Genomic DNA, 26,191 nt, shown 5'->3' with positions numbered 1-26,191 from the left:
TCTCCCTACATTATCAGCTATTGGAGTCCTTTTGCAGCCATTAGGTTTATTTTGAAAAAGAAAAAGAAAGTTAAAGGAAATAGCAAAGATGGATGTGGTAGAAGGAAAAAAATGACGGTGAAGGTGGTTGTGATGGCAATGGAAGAAGCAAAAATGGAGATTGATGGGTGGTTGGGAGGTCTAAAAGAACGAAATATATGTGAGTAATAAGAGAAAAAATGAAAAGAAAAAAAAGGCTGTGTTTGGTGGGCAATAATACATGAAAGAGGAATGTTAGGTGGTGGTGATATGTCAGCAACGAGAGTGAAGAACAAGATGGTGATGGATCGGAAAAAAGGGGAAATTTTGCAGAGACAGAGAGATCCATGATAGGCAAAAGAAGAAGTGATAATGGTTGGTATTATTGAGTTTGTACTGAAAGAATGGAGTGTTAAAAATGTAATTCTTATGTATGTATATATATTAGAACATATATATATATATATATATATTTATTTATTTTGATCATAATACCCGAAAAGGGTATTTCTGTGTCTTCCCATGTTACGCATATTCCACTTAGGAATATGATTGTATTCTTTTTTATTTTTTTCTCTTTTTCCTTTTTTTCTTTTTTTGTCGTTTTTCGTGCCACCTTGGGAAGGCTCCCCAAAAGAGTCGTTTGGGGCTCCCAACAACTCCTTTGGGAGCCCGCCAAGGTGGCTCCCCTTTGTGGTGTATATATAGGAGTGTTCCCCCTTGTAAATGCAAGGCTTGAGAGTCTCAAGCTCCTCTTTTTCATTCAATATATTCTCGTTACATGCATTTGTGCATGTTTGCAATATTTTACACCTTTGTGCGTATTTGTTCAAGTGTTGTTTGAGTGCCTTTGTGCACATCTTTTGTGAAGTATTAGTGCTTGTATGTGTATTGCCCCCGTTGCTCGAATGGTTACAGTTAGATGTCTTATTACCATCGCATCAATTAAAAAATAAAACATTTATCAAATGAGCGTTAAAAATGCTTTCTTAAATGGAGATTTAAATGAAGAAGTTTATATGACTGCTCCTCCTGGAATGAATTGCCCTAATGGTAAAGTTCTCAGTTTACGAAAAGCTCTTTATGGTCTAAAACAAGACCCCAAAGCTTGGTATGACCGATTTGACAGTTTAATGATAGAAAATGGATTTGTCTCATGCTATACTAACACTGCCTTATTTGTAAAGAAATCTGATGCACGAATTGTAATCTTGTTGCTATATGTTGATGACATGTTAATTACAGATGATGATATCAAGGGAATTAAAAAAATTAAGTCTACGCTAACTGAAAAATCTGAGATGTCAGACTTAGGTTTTCTGACATACTTTCTGGGCATTGAAGTTGCTTTCTCTCATAGAGAATATTTTTTTATCCCAAACTAAGCTTGCTTGTGAGATAATTGACAGGTTAGGCATTACTTATGACAAAATTTGTGAAACACCCGAAGTTGTTGGATCCAAGATGAGGATCGATGATGGGATTATTTTGGATAATCCTACTCCTTACAGACAACTGGTTGGGTCATTGATGTATCTTAGCATCACTAGGCTTGATATATCTCATGCAGTTCACATTGCAAGTCAATTCCAACATGCTCCTACATCGGTTCACATGAGTGCAGTACTTCGAATCATCAGATATATAAAGAGAACAACAAATAAGAGAGTTTCTTTCTTCATCCTCTGAATTAAATTTAATTGTGTATACTGACTCTGATTGGAGAAGTGACCCTAATAATAGTCACTCCACCACTGGTTTCTGTATCTTTTTAGGTAAATCGTTGGTCTCTTGGAGGTGTAAGAAGCAACAGAAAGTCTTTTTGTCCTCCACCGAATTTGAGTATAGAGCCATGGAATTCACAACCATGGAAATAATATGGATTCGGTGTCTGCTAGAATATATGGGAGTTCATATTCTAGAACCGACAATAAAAGTGCGATATACATTGCCAAAAATCATACCTTCCATGAGTGCACGAAACACATAGAGATGGACTGCCATTATGTTCGGGAAGAATATTTGAAAAAAATTATCGATCTTCCATATGTGACATCGGAGTATCAACTAGCGGACTTCTTCACTAAGGCGCTTTGCTCCCCTCGGTTTCATTTTCTTTTGGGCAAACTTGCAGTTATCGCACCGTAAGTTTGAGGGGGGCATTAAAAATGTGATTCTTACGTACGTATATATATTAGTATATATATATAAAGATACGTATACATATATATTATATACATGTATACATATCTCTATACATATATACTAATATATATATATATATATATAGTTTTTTTATTTTGATCATAATACCCGAAGAGGGTACTTCTGTATTTTTCCATTTTACGCATATTCCACTTAGGAATATGATTGTATTCTTTTTTATTTTTTAATTCTTTCTCTTTTTCCTTTTTTCCTTTTTTCTTTTTTTTTTTGGGTTTTTCGTGCCACCTTGGGAAAGCTCCCCAAAAGAGTCGTTGGGGGCTCCCAACGACTCCTTTGGGAGCCCCAAAGGTGGCTTCCCTTTGTGGTGTATATATAGGAGTGTTCCCCTTTGTAAATGCAAGGCTTGAGAGTCTCAAGCTCCTCTTCACATGGAGAAGGTGATGGTGGGGGCGGGGGGGGGGAGAGAGAGAGAGTGCACTACAAGGTTAAAAATGTCAATAAAACAGTAAGTTGTCCAACCAGGTTACAATAAGATACTTATAACTTTGGTTTAAACCATATCACTCAATAGTTAGGTGCCTTTTTGAGAATTTCTGTTTAATATTTTTCAAAGTTTTTTTTTTAAAGGCAAGCTGGGGATAGGCGGACCCGTATCAGATATCTCTTAAGTTTTACAGATACATCCTTCACCCAGTTGCTATAATCAACAAAGCCCACCCAAGCCAACATAACAATTCAAGTAACCAAGATGCAATTGCCAGCCAACAAATTGGCAAAACATTAAGCAGCATCCAGCCGCCTAATTCCAGAAAACTGAGAGGTGAGAGAGTGGTCTAGATTAGTTGATGTCCAAGTGCATCTAGTCAACTCTATAAAAACAAAAGACATGAAGTACCCTCTAAATGCTTAAATAACAAGATATCATGAAATCTTAACCACTAAACCATAATATATAATATGGAAAGCAAAAAGAATGAAGTAGGAAGGAGGAAAAAAAACATTAGGATACCTCAACAGCATCAGCCACAGTCGTTGTCATGTCATATGTGATTTCTTCAAATGTCTCATCCAAAAAAAATACAATGGTTGTCAATTTTTTACCGGTCAAAAGTGCAACAATCTCTTCCCTTGCAGGAATTGTATACCTAGGACCTGCTTTCACAGAACGTTTTAAAGCATTCAATGTGTTTAAGGCTAAATTCTGAACTTTATGATCTGTATTTCCTCCATAAGCTATATTATGAACATATTCTGATAGATATCCACCAATATCCTTGCTAGGAGGCATCACAGAAACACATAGATACATCAGTTCCCAAGCTTTTATCAAGCAGTGCCTGCAGAGAAGGATAACAGTAGAATTAGAAAGCATTTAAATGCAGGCACTCACAAGCTTCCAATGAATCACAAAAGCAAATAGCATAATCCATATGTCACATATCCACACACATGAGTTGACTGCACATATCCACACACATCTGAGTTGACTGCATTTCATCAAAAGAGAAAAATATATGGAAGCTTCACATAAAAGTGACATGAGAAAGGTTCTGAATCAATAAGAGTTGATGGTTCCTACTCATTTCGAAAAGGATTGTCTCCAAAGTTAATAGAAGTCATTTGAATAATCCATAAGAAAAGGAAACAGAACACTTCACAAAACTACTATGCCCTGCTAATTAGTTTTCATAAACTGTCCAATCATAATACTAATGATTAAGAGCCAATAGCTGTCCTGGAAACCAAGTACAGCAAGGACTATTGACAAATCAATGAGAACCACAAAATGAAAAATAATTGCCTGCAATATCCTCATGTTTTTTCACAATATGTTTTTTCAGGGGTAAGCAGACTTAGTACCAAGAGAGCTCCCAAAATTAGACTCTTGATGCAAAACTCATTAAAGGGTTTCTTTCCAGCGAGTGCAGAAGCAGAGAAGAAAATAACAAAGTACCCCTGTTACATGGAGAATTTTACAGTAGAGATACTATTCCTTATCATCAAAAACACGGAAGAACCACTTTTTAATAGAAAATAATATCAAAACAACTAACCAATATCTTAAACATCATATCTTATAAAAAATACGCAATTGTTCAGAGAATATACTCACCGATCATGATTATTTCGTGTCTGCTTTAGTAGCTGTGCAAAAAGCTCATCACGGAGCTCAGAACGTTTTAAGGTCTGCTTGTAAAGTTTTCCAACAAGTTCAATTCTTTCTTCCATGCTCAAAGGACTCGCTCTATCAGATGCATCAACTTCCATATACTTCAAAACTACTTGAAATAGTTTAACTGCACGGCTTACCAAATCGCTATTGATCTTAAGCAAAGAAGTTGGAATGGGATCCTGCTAAGATCCTGACATGTATGAGAAAATAATAAAAGAAACTAAATGAAAAATAATGCAAAGCCAAATTGGAATAATCTAAATACAGAAAGTAACTTTGAACATCACAGCAGATGATGGCATTTTGATAAAGAGGCTGTTCTTGTGAATATCAGAAGTACCTTTTGGAAACAAAGCATATCCTCCAATGTAAACTTTTCCCGAGTTTGGAAGCCCACAGACTTTTTGGAAAAGAACCCACGCTTTCCTGCTGATTGTATCTGCTTCTGCATGGATCTTAAGAACCCTTCCACCTAGAGCAAAGCAGGTGTAGTTGTCAAAATAAATAAATACATAAATATCTATATATATATATATATATCCAAAATAACTATGAAGGCATGAGAAAGCATACTATAACATGACTTACTAGACAATGCAATAAATCAAGCAGTTGTTAAACATGGTAGAAGATGCATATAATGTAAGTTTCATGTACCTATCTTGCACATATTTCATAGTATTCATAGACATCTTATCTTTTTCATTTCATCCCTTATCTACCAAAATTATATTTTTTGGCATTGTACAGTCCTGGTGGTTGCACTTTCTTTAATATGTGAAGTTCATCTATATTGTTGATGTTGGCACTTTTTCTAATATCAATATAAAAATACAACCATACTTTCTCCAAAAGCATGACCAGCGGTACTAAAAGCAATGAAAGAACCACACTCAAACAAACTGAAGATCTAGAATCAGCACATCGCAGCAAGCAATAGTACAAAGCTACAAATACAAATCTAAAGTACAGAAGATGATATGCGTGTTTGTGGCATTTGCGGTGTAATATCGTGTGTTTCTCCATGATTTTAATTTCGAAAATTCTGAATTTTTAACTAAGTATTTAATGAAAAAGTTAGAAATCATGGAAAATATATTAAAATGTGGGTGACGTCATTTAGGTTTGGGCATGGCCCAGAGCCCACTGACAAGACCGAGATGAGACAATTAATATTTGAGAAAATTTTGTTTTTTAACCTTTAAATTAGAGCAAAAATCAAGCAAAATTCAAGTTAAATTTAGGCGAAATTCAAAGGCAGAAATCAGATAAGTATATTGTTAGATGTGTCTCGTAATTCTGAAAATGTTGGTGCTTTGATTTTCTGAAATCGAGTTACGGTTGGCCCGAAAATTGTGTTTTTCAAAAATGACCCGCCTCTATTTTTACCTTTCTCTAGATTGGATCGGATTGGATCCGCTCCGTTTGATCCAAGTTGATATGGATTTGGACTCAGTCCAAGACCTATATTAACTAAGATCTAGTCCATGTAGGATCCATATAGATTTTGGATATGGATCTTGGATTTGGATTTTAATCCAAAATCCAAATATGACCAATTTAAAACTTTAAAATCAATTTAAAAGTTAAAATGAATAGGTAGAGTTCTACCTGAAGTAGAACTCCACCATGAGAGGACTTCTAGAGGGAGGCGACACCCTTTTAAATATTCTTAGAATATATTATTTAATAATTAATAAAAATAAAATAATTAAATAAATTCTGAATTTATTTAATAGATAAAGTGGAGATTTACATGAAGTAGAACTCTACCTAAATGAGTTCCCTAGAGGGGGGTGTCACCCTCTAGATAACCCTTTAATAAAAAAATAAATAAAAATAAAATGTAATAAATTAAGAGGACAACCTCTAGAAGAGATGAAGTTCTACCTTTAGTAGAACTCTATTCTCTAAAGGAGAGAACACTAGAGGGGACATCACCCTCTAGAGAGACCTCTTAAGATAAAATTTAAATAAAATAATAAGATAAGGAAAAAAAATTAGAAACATTATATAAAGAGCATGATGGACTCATCTCTCTCTAGAATCATACTCTAGAGAGAGAGAGAGAGAAAAGAGAAAGAGGAAAAGCAAAGATGGAAGAAGAAGAAGAGGAGGAAGGAGAGGAAGAGATCCATCTTTCTCCCCGATCGGCCGCCATTTTTTCATCTTTTCCCGCATCCGATCTTAGGTACAGGTTCCTCTCTAGATTCGTACGTGCAGAAGTAGTTTTAAATTTGGTTTATGAATAAGTTTAGATGGAAATAGGGAAATTGGATTCAATATATATATATATAATAACGATTTCAAGTATATAAACATATATATGATTATTTCTTAAGAAATTTTATTTTCCTAATATAATATCGTGTACTTTTCCTTCGTTAAAATTCTGCGGTTTCTGAAAAATTGGTTGTGTTGTAGTAAAATCGATAAATCCTCAATTTTAGGTGGCGTCAGTTGAGTTTAGGTTTGGCCCAGGTCTCATTAAGAAGACCTAAATGAGCCAATTAAGATGTAGTAAAACTTTTTATTTTTTACCTTTAAAATCGAGCGAAATTCAGGCAAAATTCAGAGGCAAAATTCAAGTAATATATCATTAGATGTGTTTCAAAATTCTGAAAACAACGATATTTTATTTTTCTGAACTCGGGCAACGATTGGCCTGAAAATCACATTTTTTAAAGAAGACCCACTTCGATGTGACCGATTCGGAATTGGATCGGATCGGATCGGATCCGTTTGACCCAAGCTAATATGGATCTGGACTCAGTCCAATACCCATATTAATTAGGATCTGGTCCATACTGAGATCCATATGGGTATTGGATATGGATTTGAATCTTTGATCTAGATCCAGATCAAAAGTCCAATTCCAATCAATTTAAAGTTGTATATTCAATATAAAGGTTAAATTAAATTAACTTTGAAGTTAAAAAGACTCCCAAAAAGGTGAGAGACCCTCTAGAACTTTCTAAAAATGTATTATTTAATAAAAAATTAATTAAATATTAATAACTATTTAATTCCAAAAATTATTTTAGATATGACAATTACCTATTAAAAAGGGATTCTAGAGGGGGCGTCACCCTCTAGAAGGACTCAAATGTAGATATGATAATTAAAAAATAAACTAATAATAATAATAAGAGCCAACTAATTAGTTGAGAAAAATTACGAAAGAGTTGGAGATAGAGTTCCACAAGGGGAGAACTTTATCTCCAAGCCCAATGTGCACTCCAGAGGGGCGCCACCCTCTAGAGGAAACCAACTCTACAAAAGGTTCAAAAAAAAAGAGAGCAAGAAAGAGGAAAAGAGAAAATGAGGAAGAGAGAAAGAAAATCATGGGAGAGGAGAGAGAAAGGAAAAAGAGCAAGAAAAGGAAGAGGATTTTTGCCTTTCCGATCATTCGACATTATTTTTTGTTCTTTTCCGTTTTCAACTGGAGTGTTGTGTGGATGAAATGAAAAGTTGGGTGGATGAAACTTTCCCTTCAACCTTTCCGATCATAGGATGAAAGTTGGGTGGATGAAATGGAAAAGTGCAACTGGAGTGTTGTGCGATCGTAGAATGCCATTGCGGTTGAAGGAAAAGTTTTATAAGACGACAATTAGGCCCGCTTTACTATATGGTACGAAATGTTGGGCTGCCAAGAGACATCATATTCAAAAAATGAGTGTAGCTGAGATGTGTATGCTTAAATGGATGTGTGAAAATACAATAAAAGATAAGATTCGGAACGAAGAGATACGTAAGAAGGTAGGTGTTGCATCCATTGAAAATAAGATGAGAGAGAATCGTTTAAGGTGGTTTGGACATATTCGGCGAAGGCCTAATGATGCTCCAGTTAGAAGGATAGAGAAATGGGAAAATATATTAGTTAAAAGAGGTCAGGGTAGGCCTAAGAAAACTTGGATGGAGATGATAGGAAATATATGAATGCTTTGAACCTCACCGAGGACATGTCATTGGATAGAAATGATTGGAGGAGAAGGATTCATGTGGAAGACCCAGAACGATTTTCTTTTTTGGTTCATATCGCCGACCCCAATTGTTTTGGGATGAAGGCGTAGTTGTTGTTGTTGTTGTTGTTGTTGTTGTTGTTGTTGTTGTTGTTTCGTTTTCAAACAAAGGTACAGGTTCCTCTATCGATTCAAACGGGGAGAAACGGCCTAAGTTAAACTTATGTGATGCTTTTGGTGGAAATAGAAAGAAAGAAACCTGATTTTTATGAGTATACATACATATATACTTGTGGAAATTCATAGCTTCGAATATATATATATATATATGTGCCGATTTGCACTTATGAAGGACGATTTTCCCAATGCATCGAACATGTAGAGGTTTTGCTGTCATGTACAGATTTGATGTGTGATAAATTTTTTTCCTGTATATGCATAGAAAAAGGACAAAAGAATATAATGTACATGTTATTAAGTTCGGATCTGCCATATGTACATGTGGACAAGTTTGGACAGATCTGTTCAACAGTACATGTTGACATATCTGTCCAACAGTACATGTAGACAGATCTGTCCGGCAGTACCGGTGGACAGATCTGTCCCGTTATGCACATGGATAGATCTGTCGATATTCACATACGTGCAGATCTGGTCCAGATCTGCTGATTTTTAATCGTTATCAAACTGTGCGTAAGACTACCATTAAAAAATAAATTTTTCCTGTAGATACTAAAAATTGTGGGTTGTTGATAGATTTGGGGTTCACGCACATGGCCTGAACACACACATGTGTATATATATATATATATATATATTTTTTTGTTAGGCTGGCTGCATCACGACCCTGGTTTGAGATCGGATCTGACCCCAAACCAGGTTTGCCGCAAGCGCTGACTATATATATTTATATGTATGTGTGTTAGCGCGTGGGACTGACCATGCAAAGACTGGTTTGGATCAGATCCAGACCTGAGGCAATTTCCAGCATGTTGTCACGGCTGATTGGACTGTGTTAAAATTTGTTTACATATGTTATTTCTGTTTAACATATATCGTTCCTAATTAAGTATGCAAATTCAGATTTAATGCATATGTTGTTTCTGTTTAACATATATCGTTTCTAATTAACTATGCATGTTCAGATTCACATGCTTATGCAGTTTCTGATTTTATCATGTATTGTATTCATTAAGAAAGCGTGTTCAGGTCTAAATACATATGAAATTTATTATTTGAATCCGCCAAGTAGTGGTACACACAGATCTGGTCCAGATCTGTCGTGCACCTATGATATGACCGTCATGAAGTTGTTTGATATTGCCATATGGGCGGACATCGAAACAATCTTGAGATTTCGATTTTGTATCTATGTTAGCATTATGTTTAAAAAAAAAACTGTATGCTGTGCTGATTTGACTGAGTATTAATGTGTTCTTATTGCTGCCATATGATCTATTATTATGCTGATAAATGTGCTATATGAATGTGTCATGTGGGTTGCTATAGGAAAGAGTAGTGTTGCACACTTATGTGCAAGACTGCCCGTTGTCCACTGCTTTGGCTGGATGCTTATGCATGAGAGCCAATAGTCTCGTGTACGGGGGCAACATAGCTTTGGGCTCGGTAGTTACGTTATGTACCCCGAGCATACCCGAATTGGCAAAAATGTTTATTGTTTACATATGCTCATAAAATTGAATATTATGTTGGCATAAATATGCATATCATGAACACGTAATTTTTGAAGTTATATTAATATTGCATTAGCATAATCATGTGCATGTTTGAATGTTAAGCATGAGATGAATCATAAAACAAAAATCTGTTTATGTGCATATGCAATTTGTTTTATGTGTACATTCTTGTTGTGTATGAATGAACGTGCTTTGTGGACATGTTTGAATGATTGTGTGGTTACATGTGAGGATTTTTGCATAAGATGCATCAGTGGTCAGATGTGAACCATTGTAGGCCGTGTGGGCCACGAGCACGTGTTGCTCTAAAATTTGTGTATATGCATTGCGAAATCCATTTTGAAATTTATTGGCTTTCTAAAGTTGAATATTGTAACGAACCAAGGTCTTGTGTTGTGTTTTGCATGTTGATTTGCAAAATGATTCTTTTGTAAATAATTTGATTTTTGATAAAAAGATAAAAATAGTGTAATTAATATTTTTCTTCCTGAATGTCCCTTTCACAGTGTGGGAATCCTGGATGGCGGTTTTGAAAAAAACGTGAGGATATTAAAACTCGATCATGCCCCTGAACCCGATATGGTGGTTCGCCTCCCGGCCACAGTTTTAAAGAGTTTCCCGCTACTTTGTCAGTGGTGGTGTTGTAGAGACAGTTGTTTCCCTGGTGTTCCAACATTAGATGTTGATTTCTAATGTTCTAATGGATGGTGTTGATGCTTAATATCGTTCGAAAAACAAGTGTGAAACCTAGTAATAAAAAACAAATTGTGTGTTAAGATACAACTAGAAACCTATTTTGAACTTCGAACATTTGTTGCGCCTGTTTTGAGTATCTGTGGGTTTTAATGAAAAGTTAAACTAAACTAGTGTTCATTTAAAAGAGATATGCATGCAAAATGAGTGTAGCTGAGATGCGTATGTTTCGATGGATGTGTGAAAATACAATAAAAGATAAGATTCGAAACGAGGAGATATGTAAGAAGGTAGGCATTGCATCCATTGAAAATAAGATGAGAGAATCGTTTACGGTGGTTTGGACATATTCGACGAAGGCCCAATGATGATCCAGTTAGAAGGATGGACAAATGGAAAAATATATTAGTCAAAAGAAGTCGAGGTAGGCCTAAGAAGACTTGGATGGAGATGATAGGAAAGGATATGAATGCTTTGAACCTCACCGAGGACATGGCATTGGATAGAAATGATTGGAGAAGAAGGATTCATGTGGAGGACCCAGAATGATTTTCTTTTTTGGTTCATATCACTGATCCCAATTGTTTTGGGATGAAGGCGTAGTTGTTGTTGTTGTTGTTGTTGTATGCATGCAAAAGAGAACTCTGATAATTACTTAATAAATTATTCATGAATGTGCATTGAAATCATGCATATTTATTGTTTTGCATTAGTTCATGCATTCTTACTTGATCTGTTTCATGTGAGGTATTGTTATTGCATGATAGTTGCTTGTAAATGCTTGAATGATAATTGAATTATGAGATTATTGTTGTTATATTTTTAATTAATACTTACATGAATTTGATTTATGATTTTTCTTGCTTATTTGGATTTTTAGAAGAATTCGTACAAAGGATCTTTAATTCTTACAAAGTACTTCTTATGTTTTTCACAAGACCTGAAGCTCAGTGATGAGAATGACTACCACAAGAAGCCTACGAGACTGTGTGATTTACCTTTTGTTATTTTTTAGACAATGTGACTCTATGATTTTAAACTCTAAGTTATTTTTGTTCTCGAAGTTTGATTTTTTATTAATAAAGTTAATTATTTTGTTTGGATGGTTCAATGCATAAATCCCTTGTGGTTTGGAAGTTGTTAAGCTTGTGAGGCCCCGGATCCTTGGGATTTGGTTTCCACAATTGTTTAAAAAAAATCACTTTTCAACGGAGATGAGTTGAGGTCGTTACACCTAAAGTACCAAATCCTGAAAATACCTATGTAATACATGTCGATTTTCTTGAATTGTTGAGAGCATGGGTTAACAATTTTCCTGTTATGCTTATGATTATAAATATATATATATATATAATATTGGATATGTGATGGCTTATCACATTTTACTATGTTACATTTTATTGTGTTTGTCATGTTGCAGGAATTATTTCGGGTTGTTGATCTTGGTGTGCAAATCTGATCAGACTTGGATTTGCTGACTCTTTTTTAGTACAAATCTGATCAGACTTGCAACATGATCTTGTATATGTAATGATAGTCTGCTGATTTGATTACACGTGTTTTTGGTGGACTGTTATTGAAACTGATTATATAAATTTGATAATAGTTTGTCGAGTTGCGTACATGTTATATCGGTGGACTGTTATAGAAAAAAATTTGTTTCTTTGTTACTGTCTTGACTGTTAGTGGAGTGATTATAAATTGTTTTGATGTTGTCACGTTGATTGTCATAAACCCTTTTTTGATGTTATGTTGATTGTTGTCAACACTATTTTGAAACTGTTTTGATGCAGTTTTTGTTGATGGGCACCAAAGCTGTTTTGATGTTATGTTGATTGTCATCAAACTTGAGTATATGGCATCATGTTGGCTGCAATCAAATCAGATTTCATGTTGTGTTTTTGTTGTTGTGATAAGACCTGATCTTATGTTATTTTGGTAACTGTTTTCAGACCTGAAATTATGCAGTTATGTTAACTGTTATCGGACTTGTATATACTTGTTTATTTGTCTATCAGCAAATTTGATTATTTGATAAAGTATGGACTGTTTTGGCTGCATTTATATGAGATTTTGTGAGCGGATATGGGCAGCACAGTGTTGCACAATTGTGCAGCAATAACTTGTTCACAGCATGTTGTTGTGTGTATTGCTGCAGCAACGACATACTTTTGACAGCATGTCATTGTTGTCGTTGAGCAGGATTATGCATTGAAAAATCAAATTTTTCTGCCGAGCTAGATACGGTGTACAATCTGACCAGATTTGGGCATTGTTGGTGCATATGCAATTTGATCGAATTTGACACTGATTGCACATGTTTAATGTGATCAAATTGTCGAGTAGTGCTTTACGTGCAATCTGATCAGATTTGATAGATCGTGTGCTTGTAAATCCAGATCAGATTGGCAATGTGTTGGATGTTATTTTTAAACAATGTTGTCATGTTCAGACCTGCACACAGGGTGTTATATATGTTTTGGATTTGATTGTGCATGTTTATGCATTCAAATACTATGTTGCAAATGTGTATATCATACGCATGAAAATTCTAAAGTCATTTTGATGTTTGCATAAATATGATCATATGCATGTTGGTATTTATGTATGAAATGGATCATCACAATGTATGTTGCAAGCATCTGTTCGCATGCGTATGCATTGGAATTTATATGCATTCATGTAGTGTGATTGAATGTGCATTGTGGATATGTTTTGGAAAAAGGTATTTATTGCATGTTCACTAAAATTTTGTAAAAAGATGCATAAATCATTTTAAGATGTTTTTGTGGTCAGATGTGAACCCCGCAGGAGCATGTGTTGCTCCAATGTTATTGATTTTATTTATGCATTGCAAAATTTATTTTTGTAAATTATTGGTTTTTCCAAAATTAATTGCACTATTAAAATGTGGCGGGTCAAAGACCGAGATGGGTTTTGCATGTTGATTTGTAAAACGGTTCTTACGTAAAGAACCTGAATTTGTTTAAAAAAGTAAAAGAGACCAAATAGTGTAATTAATTTATTCCTTGATGTCCATTTCAAGGTGTAGGAATCTTGGATGGCGGTTTTGGAGAAACCGTGAGGATACTAAAACTTCATGTGGGATTGTGTCTCTAAACCCGATATGGTTGTTCACCGCCTAACCACGATTTTAGAAAGATTCAGCCACTTTGCCTAGGAGTGGTGTTATTGATTTAATTGCAGTTATTGATATACCAAAAAAGTGACATCAGTGAATGTTGATTTTTCTGATGTCTCGGCATTAGATGATGACTTCTAATGTTCTAATGGATGGTGTTGATTCTTGATATCGGTCGAGGAACGAGTGTGGAAATCAGTAATAAAATACAAATTGTGTGTTAAGCTACAACTGAAAACTTAACTTGGACTTCGGGAAATTATGTCTGAGTATATGTGTATTTAAAGAAAAGTGAAAACTACAATTTGTGTATTTAATAAGAACATGCATACAAAAGCAACTCTGATAAATAATTTAATAAGTTATTCACGCATATATGTGCATTGAATCATGCATCTTTACTATTTCGCATTAGTTCATGCATTCATATTTATTATGTTTTGCATGACATTTATTATTGCATCATCCTTGTTTAAATACTTGAATGGTAAGTTGATTATGATAAATTGTTATTGTGATATTCTTTTGAAATTATGCATGAATTTGGTTTATGTTATTTCTTTTCTATTTTAATTTTTAGATTACTCAATTGATTAATAAAGTTGATTATTCTCCTTTGATTCAATGCATTATATGTTTGTAGTTTGGTATATTAAATATGTGAGACCCCGGATCCTTGGGTTTGTTTCTGCAATTGTTTAAAAAAAATAAAAAAATCATTATTTTACGAGGATTAGTTGGGGTTGTTTCATGAGTCTTTGGTTCATGTTGTATTTCCAAGATAATGGTGTCATTTGAATGCAACCAAAGGAGCAAAGCAAGCATACTCAAGACAAACCTTGGCAGCTAGGTTGAATCAACATGGGATCATACAGATGAGATACCATACAAATCCAATTTAAGAGACCAAACTCAAGAATCTTTCAGATTTCAATATAAACATTTGTGTGGCAGCTAACATTGAGTATGATAGAACCAGTAATAAGGGACTTCTCATTCACATAGGCCAAGAACCAGACTGAGTTCAGGAAAAGAGTGACCACTGTATATAAAATTTAGTGAGATTTCATAACATCATTTTTGCAGTGACAATTTCAGAAAGTTAAAAAGAATTTTTCAAGGAAAAATAGGCCAGCCAGGACATTTTCAACATAACTACATAAGGACCATTTTGATTTCCTTTTTCTTTTGAAAAGTAAAAAGCATTTTCATGTTGATTAGCAAAAGTTCATTTAATGCAATGGCCTAAATAATCATAAACACATTGCTCAACTGGCTGATTAAAAAATCCATGTTCCAGTAAGTTCATACAAAATCAAGTACATGGCTCCGAACTACAAAAGTTTAGTTTCAAGCAAACCAAAAAATCCTTCATGAAATATAGCCAGTTTTGGAATAAATTTCTCACTATAACTAGCACGCCTCACATCTTTCAAGAGATCTAGTCATCCTGCCATAATTAAACCTCTGAATTAATTGAAGCATAGGTTTGTCTAGATATGAACTAAAGGTTCCAAGAATGGATCTTTTGTGAATAATTTTGAAGTAATATTGAGAACAATTAAGAGAAAACTTTGCATAAAATTGGATAAAAAAAATCAACAGAATATACTGTTGTGATATATTCCAAACACCATCTTCTATTTGAAAATGACAAAACAACATTACCAACTATGATATAACAGCACAAAATTTGTGGCGTAATGAGCAAAGCATGCAATGTCATTGATACATTATAACCTTGATTCTTCTCACAGCCTATTATAGGACACTAGTCACACTACCAAATGTTATAATGAGCAAAACTTTTAATGCCACTGCAACATTATAATCTTGATTCTTCCTGCTGTCTATGATGGAACACTATTCTAGTAGGCCCTATCCCCCCAGAGGCTAACCTTAACCATGCACCAAGGCATGTGTTCCATAATGGCTTTTAGAACTTTCATATGAAATTACTAATGTAAAAAAGCCATCTAAAACAAGGAACAAAAGCATCTACAGAATTCACGCATTAACTTAGCAATAGAACTATAGAAGCATGTGCATCAATAAAAGCTCACAATGATAGCATATTCCAAATAAATGTCATTTCATTTGTATGAAAGAGATCAGTCAACATGCATAACACAAGGAAATGATTCTTCAAGTTTTACAAAAAGGAAAGGAATAAAAAGTTTTACTGTAGACACAAAAAAACTACATCTTTCTCTAGTAAAACCAAACACATTTGATAATTCCATACTGTGGTTTCCATCAGCATCACAAAACCAGGGCTAAATAAAATAAATTAAATTAAGAGACACAACTGTGGTTTGCATTGATTGTTAAACCTAAGACTCAATTATTGATCTTCTCATCTGACTAATTACCAAGGAAACAAAAGTATATATTTTCAAGCTAAAGGAGAGAAAATGTCATCTTTAGTTTACTTCAAGCCAAAAAAACCCACCTGAAACCTCTCTAAAAGAGGTACTGCATCTGCCAGCTCAGCTGGTACGGACATTGATAGACACCTCGGAGTACTGCAACAAGGATCAAAACTAGCATAGCATCATTTCTCATGTTATAAGGAGTGCATATTTAGGCTTGGTAACATGATAGTATGATCAACAGGCTTCTGCCACCATGCAGTGGGAAATGCAATGTGTCAAACAAGGAAGTGGAAAGAAGGTAAACGTACAGACCAACAGCAGGTACGGAAACCAATAACTCAAGCATGCACAATGCATGTGTCAAACTCTAACATAAAATACATTTACAAGTTTGGAGTTAATCACCACATGAGGTTCAAATTGATCCTATCAGATTTTTATTAGCTTGGCAAATGCTAGTACAGGTATACAAGTCTTACATGACCAAGTAACAACAGACATAGAAGTGTTAAGGAGAACAACTTATTACATTTGCACGGCTTATTAATCCAAGTTATCCAAATCCTCCCAATTAGCATCCCTAAGCATGATAGTATTTCCAAAATTCAAAATGGCTGCTTTGACCTTAAGGCTAAAACAAAAGCATGTTGGAAGCATAAGAGTATGTATGTGTTCTTGGACTTGGATCTGATTTAGAATCAGGTTGTATCTGTGGAAGTTTATACAGCTTGGTCCACAACTTTGGACCACTGTACAAGCTATACCCATAACTTCACAGAGCAAAGCCAGAATTCTTTACTTGAGGGATTGATAACACATAAATATATACGTAGATACATGCATGCAATACATACATACATGCAGGTATATATATACAGAGAGAGAGACACACACACAAATGTGTAGGTCCTAAACCATCCTAAATGGCATAACAAGGCATATGCTTGGTGTTTGTTTGATCTGAACTTACAGATGTATTCAATAAAAATTAGTTAGTAGAAAACATGCTTTGTATCAAGTAAGTTTCATGTTTACATGTGCTTTTATTTGCTTCGACGCCCCCCTCTGCCACTGGCTTTACAGAAGAGCTGTCATCATATTGAGTTATGTTTATGGTGTTTGTTATTTCAAAAGAGGTTTTTATCCTGTATATGTCTCAAGTAACAACCATGAGAAGCTCAAGTATCTATCCCTTCGCATGGATTCAAATATTCAAAGATTGGCTGCATGTCCTGAGGCATGTGACTCCCATCTATATGCACAGCCACTAACTGTTAAAACAGCTAAGCCTCAAGATAAATATTTACCACCATTGGACATCAAAGCTCTAGCTTGAACATATACAAAATGGATGGTTGTTAAGCTAAAATATTTAACAACAGACAACCAACATCAAGCAGCAGAACTCTTCTTCTTGTGCCTCCAAACAACCAAACTTATTTATCATGTTGTTAAAAACATACCTCAAGGTGCAAAAAGTATGCCTCGCCTCAAGGCAAGGGCCTTTGTGTCTTGAGGCGTGCATGTGTAGCGCAAAAGGCCCGAGGCATGCACCTCATAGGCCTTGAGGCGTATGCCTCGAGGCGAGGCATGCCGCATTGATTGGGTCAAATGGGAGTCAAAAAACCCATTTGACCCAAATATAATACTTTAAAAAAATAAAAAATAAAAAAGGGGGGAAGGGGGGAGGCCCGATGGGTTAAGTCTCTCTCTCTCTCTCTCTCTCTCTCTCTCTCTCTCTCTCTCTCTCTCTCTCTCTCTCTCTCTCTCTCTCTTTTCTTCTTCTTCTTCCTTTTTTTTCCTTCTTCCCTCCTTCATTATCTTCTTCGTTCTTGTTCTTGTTCTTCTTTTCTCCTTCTCCTTCTCCTTCTCCTTCTCCTTCTCCTTCTCCTTCTCCTTCTCATTTTCATTCTCATTCTCATTCTTTTGTTCTTCTTCTTCATTCATCCTTCTTTTTCTTCTTCCCTTCTTCTGTTCTTCTGCTTCTAACTCCCTTCTTTCTTCTTTCCTATGTCACACGGACTCAACACTTTGCACAACATTGATACCTATTGTCTATCACAATCTTGAAAACTCAACGATCCACTAGTGGAGGGTGCATCATGCATCACATATGTTGATTGTCAAATTAGAACTTATTACATCAAACTTCCACTTTCCAACAGATCTCGAAAGAAATGAGCAAAACTTTCCACCAAACCTTTTCTGCACTGCCGTCACCACATATGGTATCATATAACTTTCAATCTTTTGTTGTACTTATCAGTAAACTTCCTGCACATAGATGCAGTAGGATTTTGATGCAAGTCATTAGTTGCATGAGTAGAGTTAGCACGTATACATCTCATTGGTAGATCTGCCCCATAATTCCAGCTCCACTCTTGGAATTGCATACGCCCTTTCAATTTACAAGTTATAACATGTATGAATAATGTCATGATATCATAATTGACAATGGATACATCATAGGCTACAATCAACCCATGTGTCGTCTACGGAAAGGCCTCAACACGCAACTCTTGTGATCTGAGCATCATTGGTGTTTATGGAAATAAGACCATATGAGGGACAGAATTTGCTTATACACATCCCAAAGTATCACATAGGTTTGACATCCACCCCAATTATGTGGGTCAGATAAGCGGCTAGCCTCGAGTAGTTTCCCTAATACGGTTTTAACCTTACAGAGATCAGAAGAATGTTGCAGGCATGATCAGGTCAATTGCCAGTGTATCACATTGGGCTTACCCATAGAGGAGGCACCCAACGTCCTGAAGAAGGCGCTCCTAGATTGTGTGCCTATGCACCCAGAATCATTTCCCACAATCTTTTGTTGCTAGAGCTGCAAACTATTGGAACTGAGGGCATGTTAGCGTTGTGGTCAAACTAGGGCATATTCGGTAGAAATTTAGAATCTTGAATTCTATTCAAAACAAGAGCATATTAACAGAGCTACAAAAGTGGGTAACCAAGCTGCTAAAGATTTAACATGCGTCAATCCATCAAGGAGTAGGAAGCACATAACGTCCACCAAGAAGCAGAGGTTTGAAATTAATAAATGAAAGAGAGTTGAAATGTGGGGGGACTCACGGAGCTAAATTAGAACAATTAGAACAATCACTGTCATACTCATCCCCGTTGGAAACAGCATCTCCATTGTGCGAAGGAGTCCCTTCACTAGAACTCAGCAATGGCCTTCTGATTCCCATGCTTTGCGACGTCACGGAGGGCGAGTCCACCGTCATTCCCTCCAATTCAAGCCCTAAGCTAGCGAACAAAAAAACAACAACAAGCATTTTCTCATCGAATGCACCAGAAATCACAACAGAAAAAGACCCGGAACTAAAACCAGTGCTTTTCACCACTGCCGTAGCTCTCAATTTCAGCCGAATATCCCGATCCAAAACCCAACAAAATCGAAAGAAATGCACGAATCAAAGCCTATCGATTCAAACGAGTTAAAAACACTTGCCTCCCGCCTCCGCTATGCATCTGCCAACAGAAATATTCTCAGCATCAATTTTCAAACCCAGCTAAAAACAATGCTTTTAGATTAGGGCGGACGCCAATCGAACCAAAAAAAAAGGATCTCGGCTTGAACAAAAAATTCTGACGAAATTTTGCAGAAAATAAAACCGGTCAACCTTGAACCAGTATAAGAAATCTTGGTCTCCGGGACTTCTCCGTGAGAGAAAAAACTCGTGATATTTAAAAGAAAAGGATTTTTGAGAAAAACTTGGCGTAGATACAACTAAAAAAATAAGTGAGACAAATATATATATATATATATACAAAAATGTTAAAAATATTAAAAAGATGGTAGTATCACGGCATTATCAGATTTTTTTCTAAAAACAAGTGATACTATGAAATATATCCCAAGTTTACTTGGGTTAGACGGTTTTGAATCTAAACCATCGCCGATATTTGTCACTAGTCACCGAATACAAAGCCGAAATATTCGTACCAACAAAGAAAAAAATAATCACCGAAAAAAGGAAACACAAACGAAAACCTTCCCGCATTGAAACAAACGGCAGCTACGTTGAAAATGGGTACAAAAAAAATCGTAATAGAACAAAACAAGACAGAGACACAAGAGAATGAGAAGATGATATGAGAAGAAGAATACATACAATGCGATTAATTAGGGAAAAAACGGATCGTATTAGAAACCCTAAGTTCCAGATCGGGTGAGGGAACGAGAGAGGAATGGAGGGAAGACGAACAAACGCTAACACAGAGAGAGAGAGAGTCACGGGGAACGATGCATAAAAATGATACAGTGAATGACTTTCCATCAAAACCTCTTTTCTCAGCTAAATGTCGATGGTACCACTGGACTGATTAAACTCAAGCTGTTGAAATGACTAAAATGCCTCTGTATTTAGTGCCCACTGCCCCCATGGCTCTTGGTTGCCAATCACTTGAACTAAGTTCGCTGGTTCAAAGCTCAGTTTATTGACCAGATTGAATCAGTGGCATGTAAGGCCTTAAGGAGGCGTGCTGTTTTCTAAGGCAAGTAAACAGTAGCAGCTCCAGTCAAGTAAATAAATTTCTAATCCAAAAGCGTCGAAAGTAATTGAGGACATTATGGTCATTGCAAGTCGACTAAAGTCGGTAGAAAAATCCAAATTATGAAAAGAGGGGAGTAGGTAAACTTTTTGGTTCATCACACTCATCATCATTTATCTCAATGATAATGATAGTAAAAGATTGGAGGACGTTCGTGATCTTCATGGGAAGTTTCAGGTGCATTTACGTGGCGCATTACGTAGAAAATTTAACGGGATGACACGGCTTGCGCGCTAAAACTTAATGGCAACCGATTATCTGCCGATGAGCATGATGCCATGATGAGCATTCCATGTATGCGTGATATTATGGTTTCACATATTTTCTCCTGTTTTTTTCCCTTTCATAAAACCAGGACAAGTGGCAAGTTAGATTTATGAACCATACAGAAGCAATGTACAGCTAGTTGGCTACCAACCAAAGTGCATGTTTGGTTGATGTGAAGAGGCGCTTCTCCAATATGTAGGTTAGGGTTTTTTTTTCCCTTTTTGGGTGTTTATTTTTCTTTTCTTTTCTTTTCTCAACAACAAACAGTTTGGTTGTTCAAGGGTGGACGTTAATTGGGTTTTGTTGTATATACTTGGAAGTGATGGAATGTTTAATCGTATTGTTGTTCCTAATTCAAGTACTTCTGTTTCGCCTTCTTTTCTTTTTCCCTAAAAAAATGGCCATCGTATGCTCCCACTCACTAAATATATGGTTCAAATTTTGTTATCTTATAAAAAAAACACTTGCTGTTTAAATGACCATGTTTACCAAAACCATGCCTGCTAGGATGGTTGGAAGTGATAAATTTAGCAAAGAATGCTTTGGGATAAAACTTGTATGCATTGACCTTCCTCCTACAATTGATTTATTCAACCAAGGCCACATATAGCACATGAAGTTGTGAACAAACGCCTTAATAATTTAATCCCCAGTGATAATCATTGTCCCTCAAAATAAACGATCTCAACTATCATAATGGCAGTACAGAAAAAATAATTTTTCTGACAAAGCTCAAGAAATTAAGCAATTGAGATTCAGTTTTAGTGCTGAGGACACAAACAAAACTTCCCACACGGTTCGTAATGTTGGTCAAATGCTCATGCTGCCGACAAAGACTACTAAGCTTCCAAATCTCTGATTATATGCTACCATTGGCAATATTGGTAGAAATTCCTTTGACAACACGAAAGGAACCACACTTTTACACTCCTCTACCGCTTATTCAGTAGGACTTCACAAGTTTTTTTTTACCTCGTGGACAATAACAGTATGTAATGCCTGTACATTTAAAAAACTAGAGCAGGAAATTGCAGGAAGGAAATATTTCCCTGATCAATCTCAAGATTAACTTTGTAAAAACAAAACGAGTAGTCTTTCTTCTCGTCAAGGAATGCACGTCATCAAGGTACATTAGATGTACCACTAAATCAACCATACACTCTGAATTTGAAAGCGTCAAAGGGATATTTGCTGATCCAGATTAGAGATTTAAACCCGTAGTCAAAGGAAGGGTGCTAAAAGACACAAGGAAAATCCACTTCTCCAAGCACCGAATCGTGCCGACGCAAGTATTTGTCTCTATGATCCATTTAAATAAGCAAGAGAGGAGGAAAACATTCGTATCAATTTGAAATGATGTGTGTTTGGTATATTAATTTTCATGTCACTTTTCTTCTCTCTCCTTTAAATAACAGCCATGTTTAACTTCCAAAAACTCCATCTCTCTCTCTCTCTCTCTCTTCCTCTCTCCATTAATAGTAGCAATTGAGTCATCAATATATACTCTCATAACAGTTATTAGTATTTGAGTAATATATGCATGCTCGGGATGCACTGTCCTTTCCTAATACCTGAGAAATAGACTAATAATAGTCCCTCAATAGTGGTGATATTAAAGAAAGCCATCATCATCATCATCAGATTCAATATCACCATTATTAGATCAATGTCTCTGGTAGATATCCATACCAATTATTTCATGGCGTTATTTCTGGAACGCTTTGTTGCCTTTCCAGTAGTCGGGGGGAAGTTGAACGTTATTGTCTTGTTAATGTGTTTCCTCTTTTTTGTGGTTTTACTTGTAGTGCTAGACTTCTCTTGTCCGTTTCGACAAGTGACTTGATCCTTCTCCCTTCACTTCAAACGAACCAACTTACAAAAGAGAGAGAGAGAGAGAGAGAGAGAGAGAGAGAGAGAGAGAGACGTCTCTCAAAACTGTGCAATTGATCTGCCAATTTCTTATTATTTTAAAATTTCTATACAACGTTAGGTTTTGATTGTCATCTTCTCCTTTTTTTCAATGTTGGAATGCTGTTTTTCATGTCACCTGTTTGCACTGCTTCACTTCCTCGGATCATGTCAAGTTAAACTTAATAGCCGGCGCTGTTTGTGTAAAGTAGACCCATGCACATTGATGCTGCTCGTGATTCTATAGGACACTCCTACTGTCCTACACCAACGGCAGTTATGGACCTGCAACTTTTTTAATGCTTTTTTCTGCTGCCTGATTATAGTGGTGGGGTCAAGGCCCCTCAAAATTGTCTCGACTTTAATTGCAAAACTTAACGGGATACACAAAAAATAAGAAAATTATGTTATTTTACAACCAACTTATTTTTATCGTGCCTTTTTCAAAAAAAAAAAAAGGTAAAGAATTCAAGAAATCATGGAACACCTAAACCAACAATGTCATCATCATTCACCATGTATTACCCAATATGACTGGAGATGGTCACATGGGCCATGTTCCTTGGTTCTATTTTTCCTGTTTAACATGTATGAATCATTAAGCCATCTTAAACGTGGCAAAGCACATTAAACGTATGCACATAAAATCGAAGGTTGTTGCGACCATAGTACGAATAAGCCTAGACAGGGCATTGATCTTAATTGGTTTTGGCAGTGGACGATAGGTCATTCTATTTTCAATTGTTTTCATGAGCAAGAAAAAATTCAGTTGGCATCGTAAAATGGAGAGGGTGTTGTGTGTTCTTCCCCGAAGATGCATTGTTTGCTATAGTGTGTGTTTGGGGTCCGATTGAGCACCACGTGAGGCTCATATTCCCATGTGTGTCGGCATCACTTAGCATCAGAGTCTAGAGCGGTTGCAAAGACTTAATTATCCTTTCCTGCTACTCTCGCCATGAAATGATAGTTCGAGAAAATGACAAAAATGTCCTCTATTCAAAAAAAGGAGAACGACGATTCAAGAAAAGGACAAAAATGTCTTTCATTCAGAAAGTCGAGGATGATATTAATTGTTCAAAGTCCAAACATTCTGACTTTTACATCATCTGTTGTAACAGGAGCTCCCTTTGACCACACACCTTTATCGTAGTTTGCTGCCACAGGAGCAGCCTTTGTCATCGTCTTCTTCGGGGGGGAACATATAACTTGCTTCGCTATCTCCACATGGGTTTTCATTCATTCCCGCCTCCATCCCCATTTCATGTTCATCCTCGATCCAAACTGAACGAGGTGGGGGCAGGGTCTCATTTTTCCCTGGTCCACTGCCCCAAAACGGACAATATGTATCGCAAAAATAACAAATATTTCAATACAGCAGAACTAAAAGTGTGCAACCACATTGCACTTGGTCCGCCCTTGATTGAATGGTGGTTAATATGTGCAATCATTTCTTTCACTTGTTTTTTAACATTTTTATCAATGACCAAGTTAGCAAATCTCTTGCACTCATGATAGCCTCCCCCATCTCTCTTAATTGACACCTTCTCTCTCAACAGACTGGAGCGCAAGGATGATAATGTTTCAGTACAACACTAAAAGTGTAAATCACATTGCACCCCATCTGCCCTTGATGGTGGTTACTACGATACCATCATTTCTTTGGCTTACTTGTTCTTTTTTTCAGTCAATGACCAAGGTAGCAAATCTCGTGCACCAATGACAGTCTCCCCATCTCTCTCTCTCTCTCTCTCTCTCTCTCTCTCTCTCTCTCTCTCTCTCTCTCTCTCTCTCTCTCTCTCTCTCTATCTATCTATCTATATATATATATATATATCAAAAACCTTTATTAGGGGTAGCAGGCACCTAATGTCTATATATCCACTGTCAAAGTTTAATTATATTTAATATGCGATAAGAATTAATTTTTAAAATGATGTAAGAGTGATGTGTCACAAATCATGAAGATAGAGATCGTTTAGAAATAATCCAAAACATTATACTGGAGTCAATTCAACACATGAAAATGGTAAACCTAACAAAGGTTACCTTTTGCTTGTGAATATCAAAATCATGTAGAATGTACAAGAATAAATTATGACAATGTTATCATTGCAAAATTTTACTTTTGTAAGTCAAACTGATTTTTTGAAAAAGTTTTGAAAATAACTCACCTCCGTTTTGCAAATACAAAAAAATTTGTAGAATGAGACTCGCCTGTCGGTACGAGGTTCAATCATTCCTGGTGTCGTAACCAGAGGATAATTGAACCAAGGATCAATCTTATGCTTTGCTTTGCTCAACTGTCTAAATCGTTGTTTTATTCTTAAATGCATGAAGAATCAGGCATGTGCTATGAACTTTAAATTTTTTTTACTAAAATCATGATATATGCTTGGAGTATTTTTAAAAATACTTGAAAAAGGGGATACTTGGAAAATCATTTTTCACACTTGAAAATTATTTTTTTGAAGAAAAGAAAGCTTGAAAAAGCGTGAATTGAACTTAGAAAAGATTTGAAAATTTCTTGAAAGCTAAGGATTTTGAGAAAATCGATTTTAAGAAAAAGGCTTAGAATAACTTTAAGAAAATCATTTTTTTTGAAATAGGTTAAAAGGATGGGCGTGTGGCTCTGTCAAACTCTTTTCATGACGCAATCTAACCGAGATGATGCTTCAATGTAGTTTGTGGAAAGATTTTTTGAAGAATGTTAGAAGATTATTTGTAAAAGAATTTATGTGCCTTATATAATTTAGATGAAATAAATTCATTTTATATCACTGACTAAGGCCATGAATACATATTGAATATGTCTCATCTGATTCTAAAAGAGAAAAATACATGAAAAAGCTTTTGAATATATGCAATGCTTTTGAAAATAGCCCAAGAGTGTAAGTTATTTGTGACTTAAAAGAAGATGATAAATCTGAGTATCGTTAGTATTCTGACTATGGCCACGAATACGAACTCTGCCAAGTTTATCGACTTTCTAGAAGTAGGTGCACGTACCATTCGTGTTGACCATTATGAATTTAAAATATGCATATGAATAATCAAATATAGCAGTTATATATCAAAATTAAATTATATGCAAATGCAGCCTAAGCTAGGCAGGAAAGTAAATTTTTATTTCAATATTAAAATTTACATTAATAATAAACTGAAGAAAGAAAAAAAAAATAAAGAAAAATACAATCTTGTGCTTCCCTGCAAAATTA

At 35.6% G+C, this 26,191-nt stretch overlaps 1 protein-coding gene across 1 annotated transcript in view; it reads right to left on the bottom strand.

Annotated features, from left to right (window-relative positions):
- The window catches only part of LOC149828055 (kinesin-like protein KIN-14I), a 98,670-nt gene extending 79,066 nt beyond the window's left edge, over nt 1-19,604 (bottom strand). The window contains exons 1-6 of the mRNA XM_090019845.1: nt 19,589-19,604; nt 19,317-19,488; nt 16,304-16,376; nt 4,698-4,829; nt 4,298-4,536; nt 3,194-3,521 (exon numbers count right to left, since the gene is read on the bottom strand). Coding sequence (XP_089875971.1) covers nt 3,194-3,521; nt 4,298-4,536; nt 4,698-4,829; nt 16,304-16,376; nt 19,317-19,471 — 927 coding nt within the window. The 5' untranslated portion in view covers nt 19,472-19,488; nt 19,589-19,604. The remainder of the gene's footprint in view (nt 1-3,193; nt 3,522-4,297; nt 4,537-4,697; nt 4,830-16,303; nt 16,377-19,316; nt 19,489-19,588) is intronic.
- Nucleotides 19,605-26,191: the final 6,587 nt, after the last annotated feature.

Source organism: Nuphar pumila, chromosome 10, assembly GCF_984573655.1.
Source record: "Nuphar pumila chromosome 10, dmNupPumi1.hap1.1, whole genome shotgun sequence".
Classification (NCBI taxonomy): domain Eukaryota; kingdom Viridiplantae; phylum Streptophyta; class Magnoliopsida; order Nymphaeales; family Nymphaeaceae; genus Nuphar; species Nuphar pumila.
This window is presented reverse-complemented; position numbering and strand designations above follow the sequence as displayed.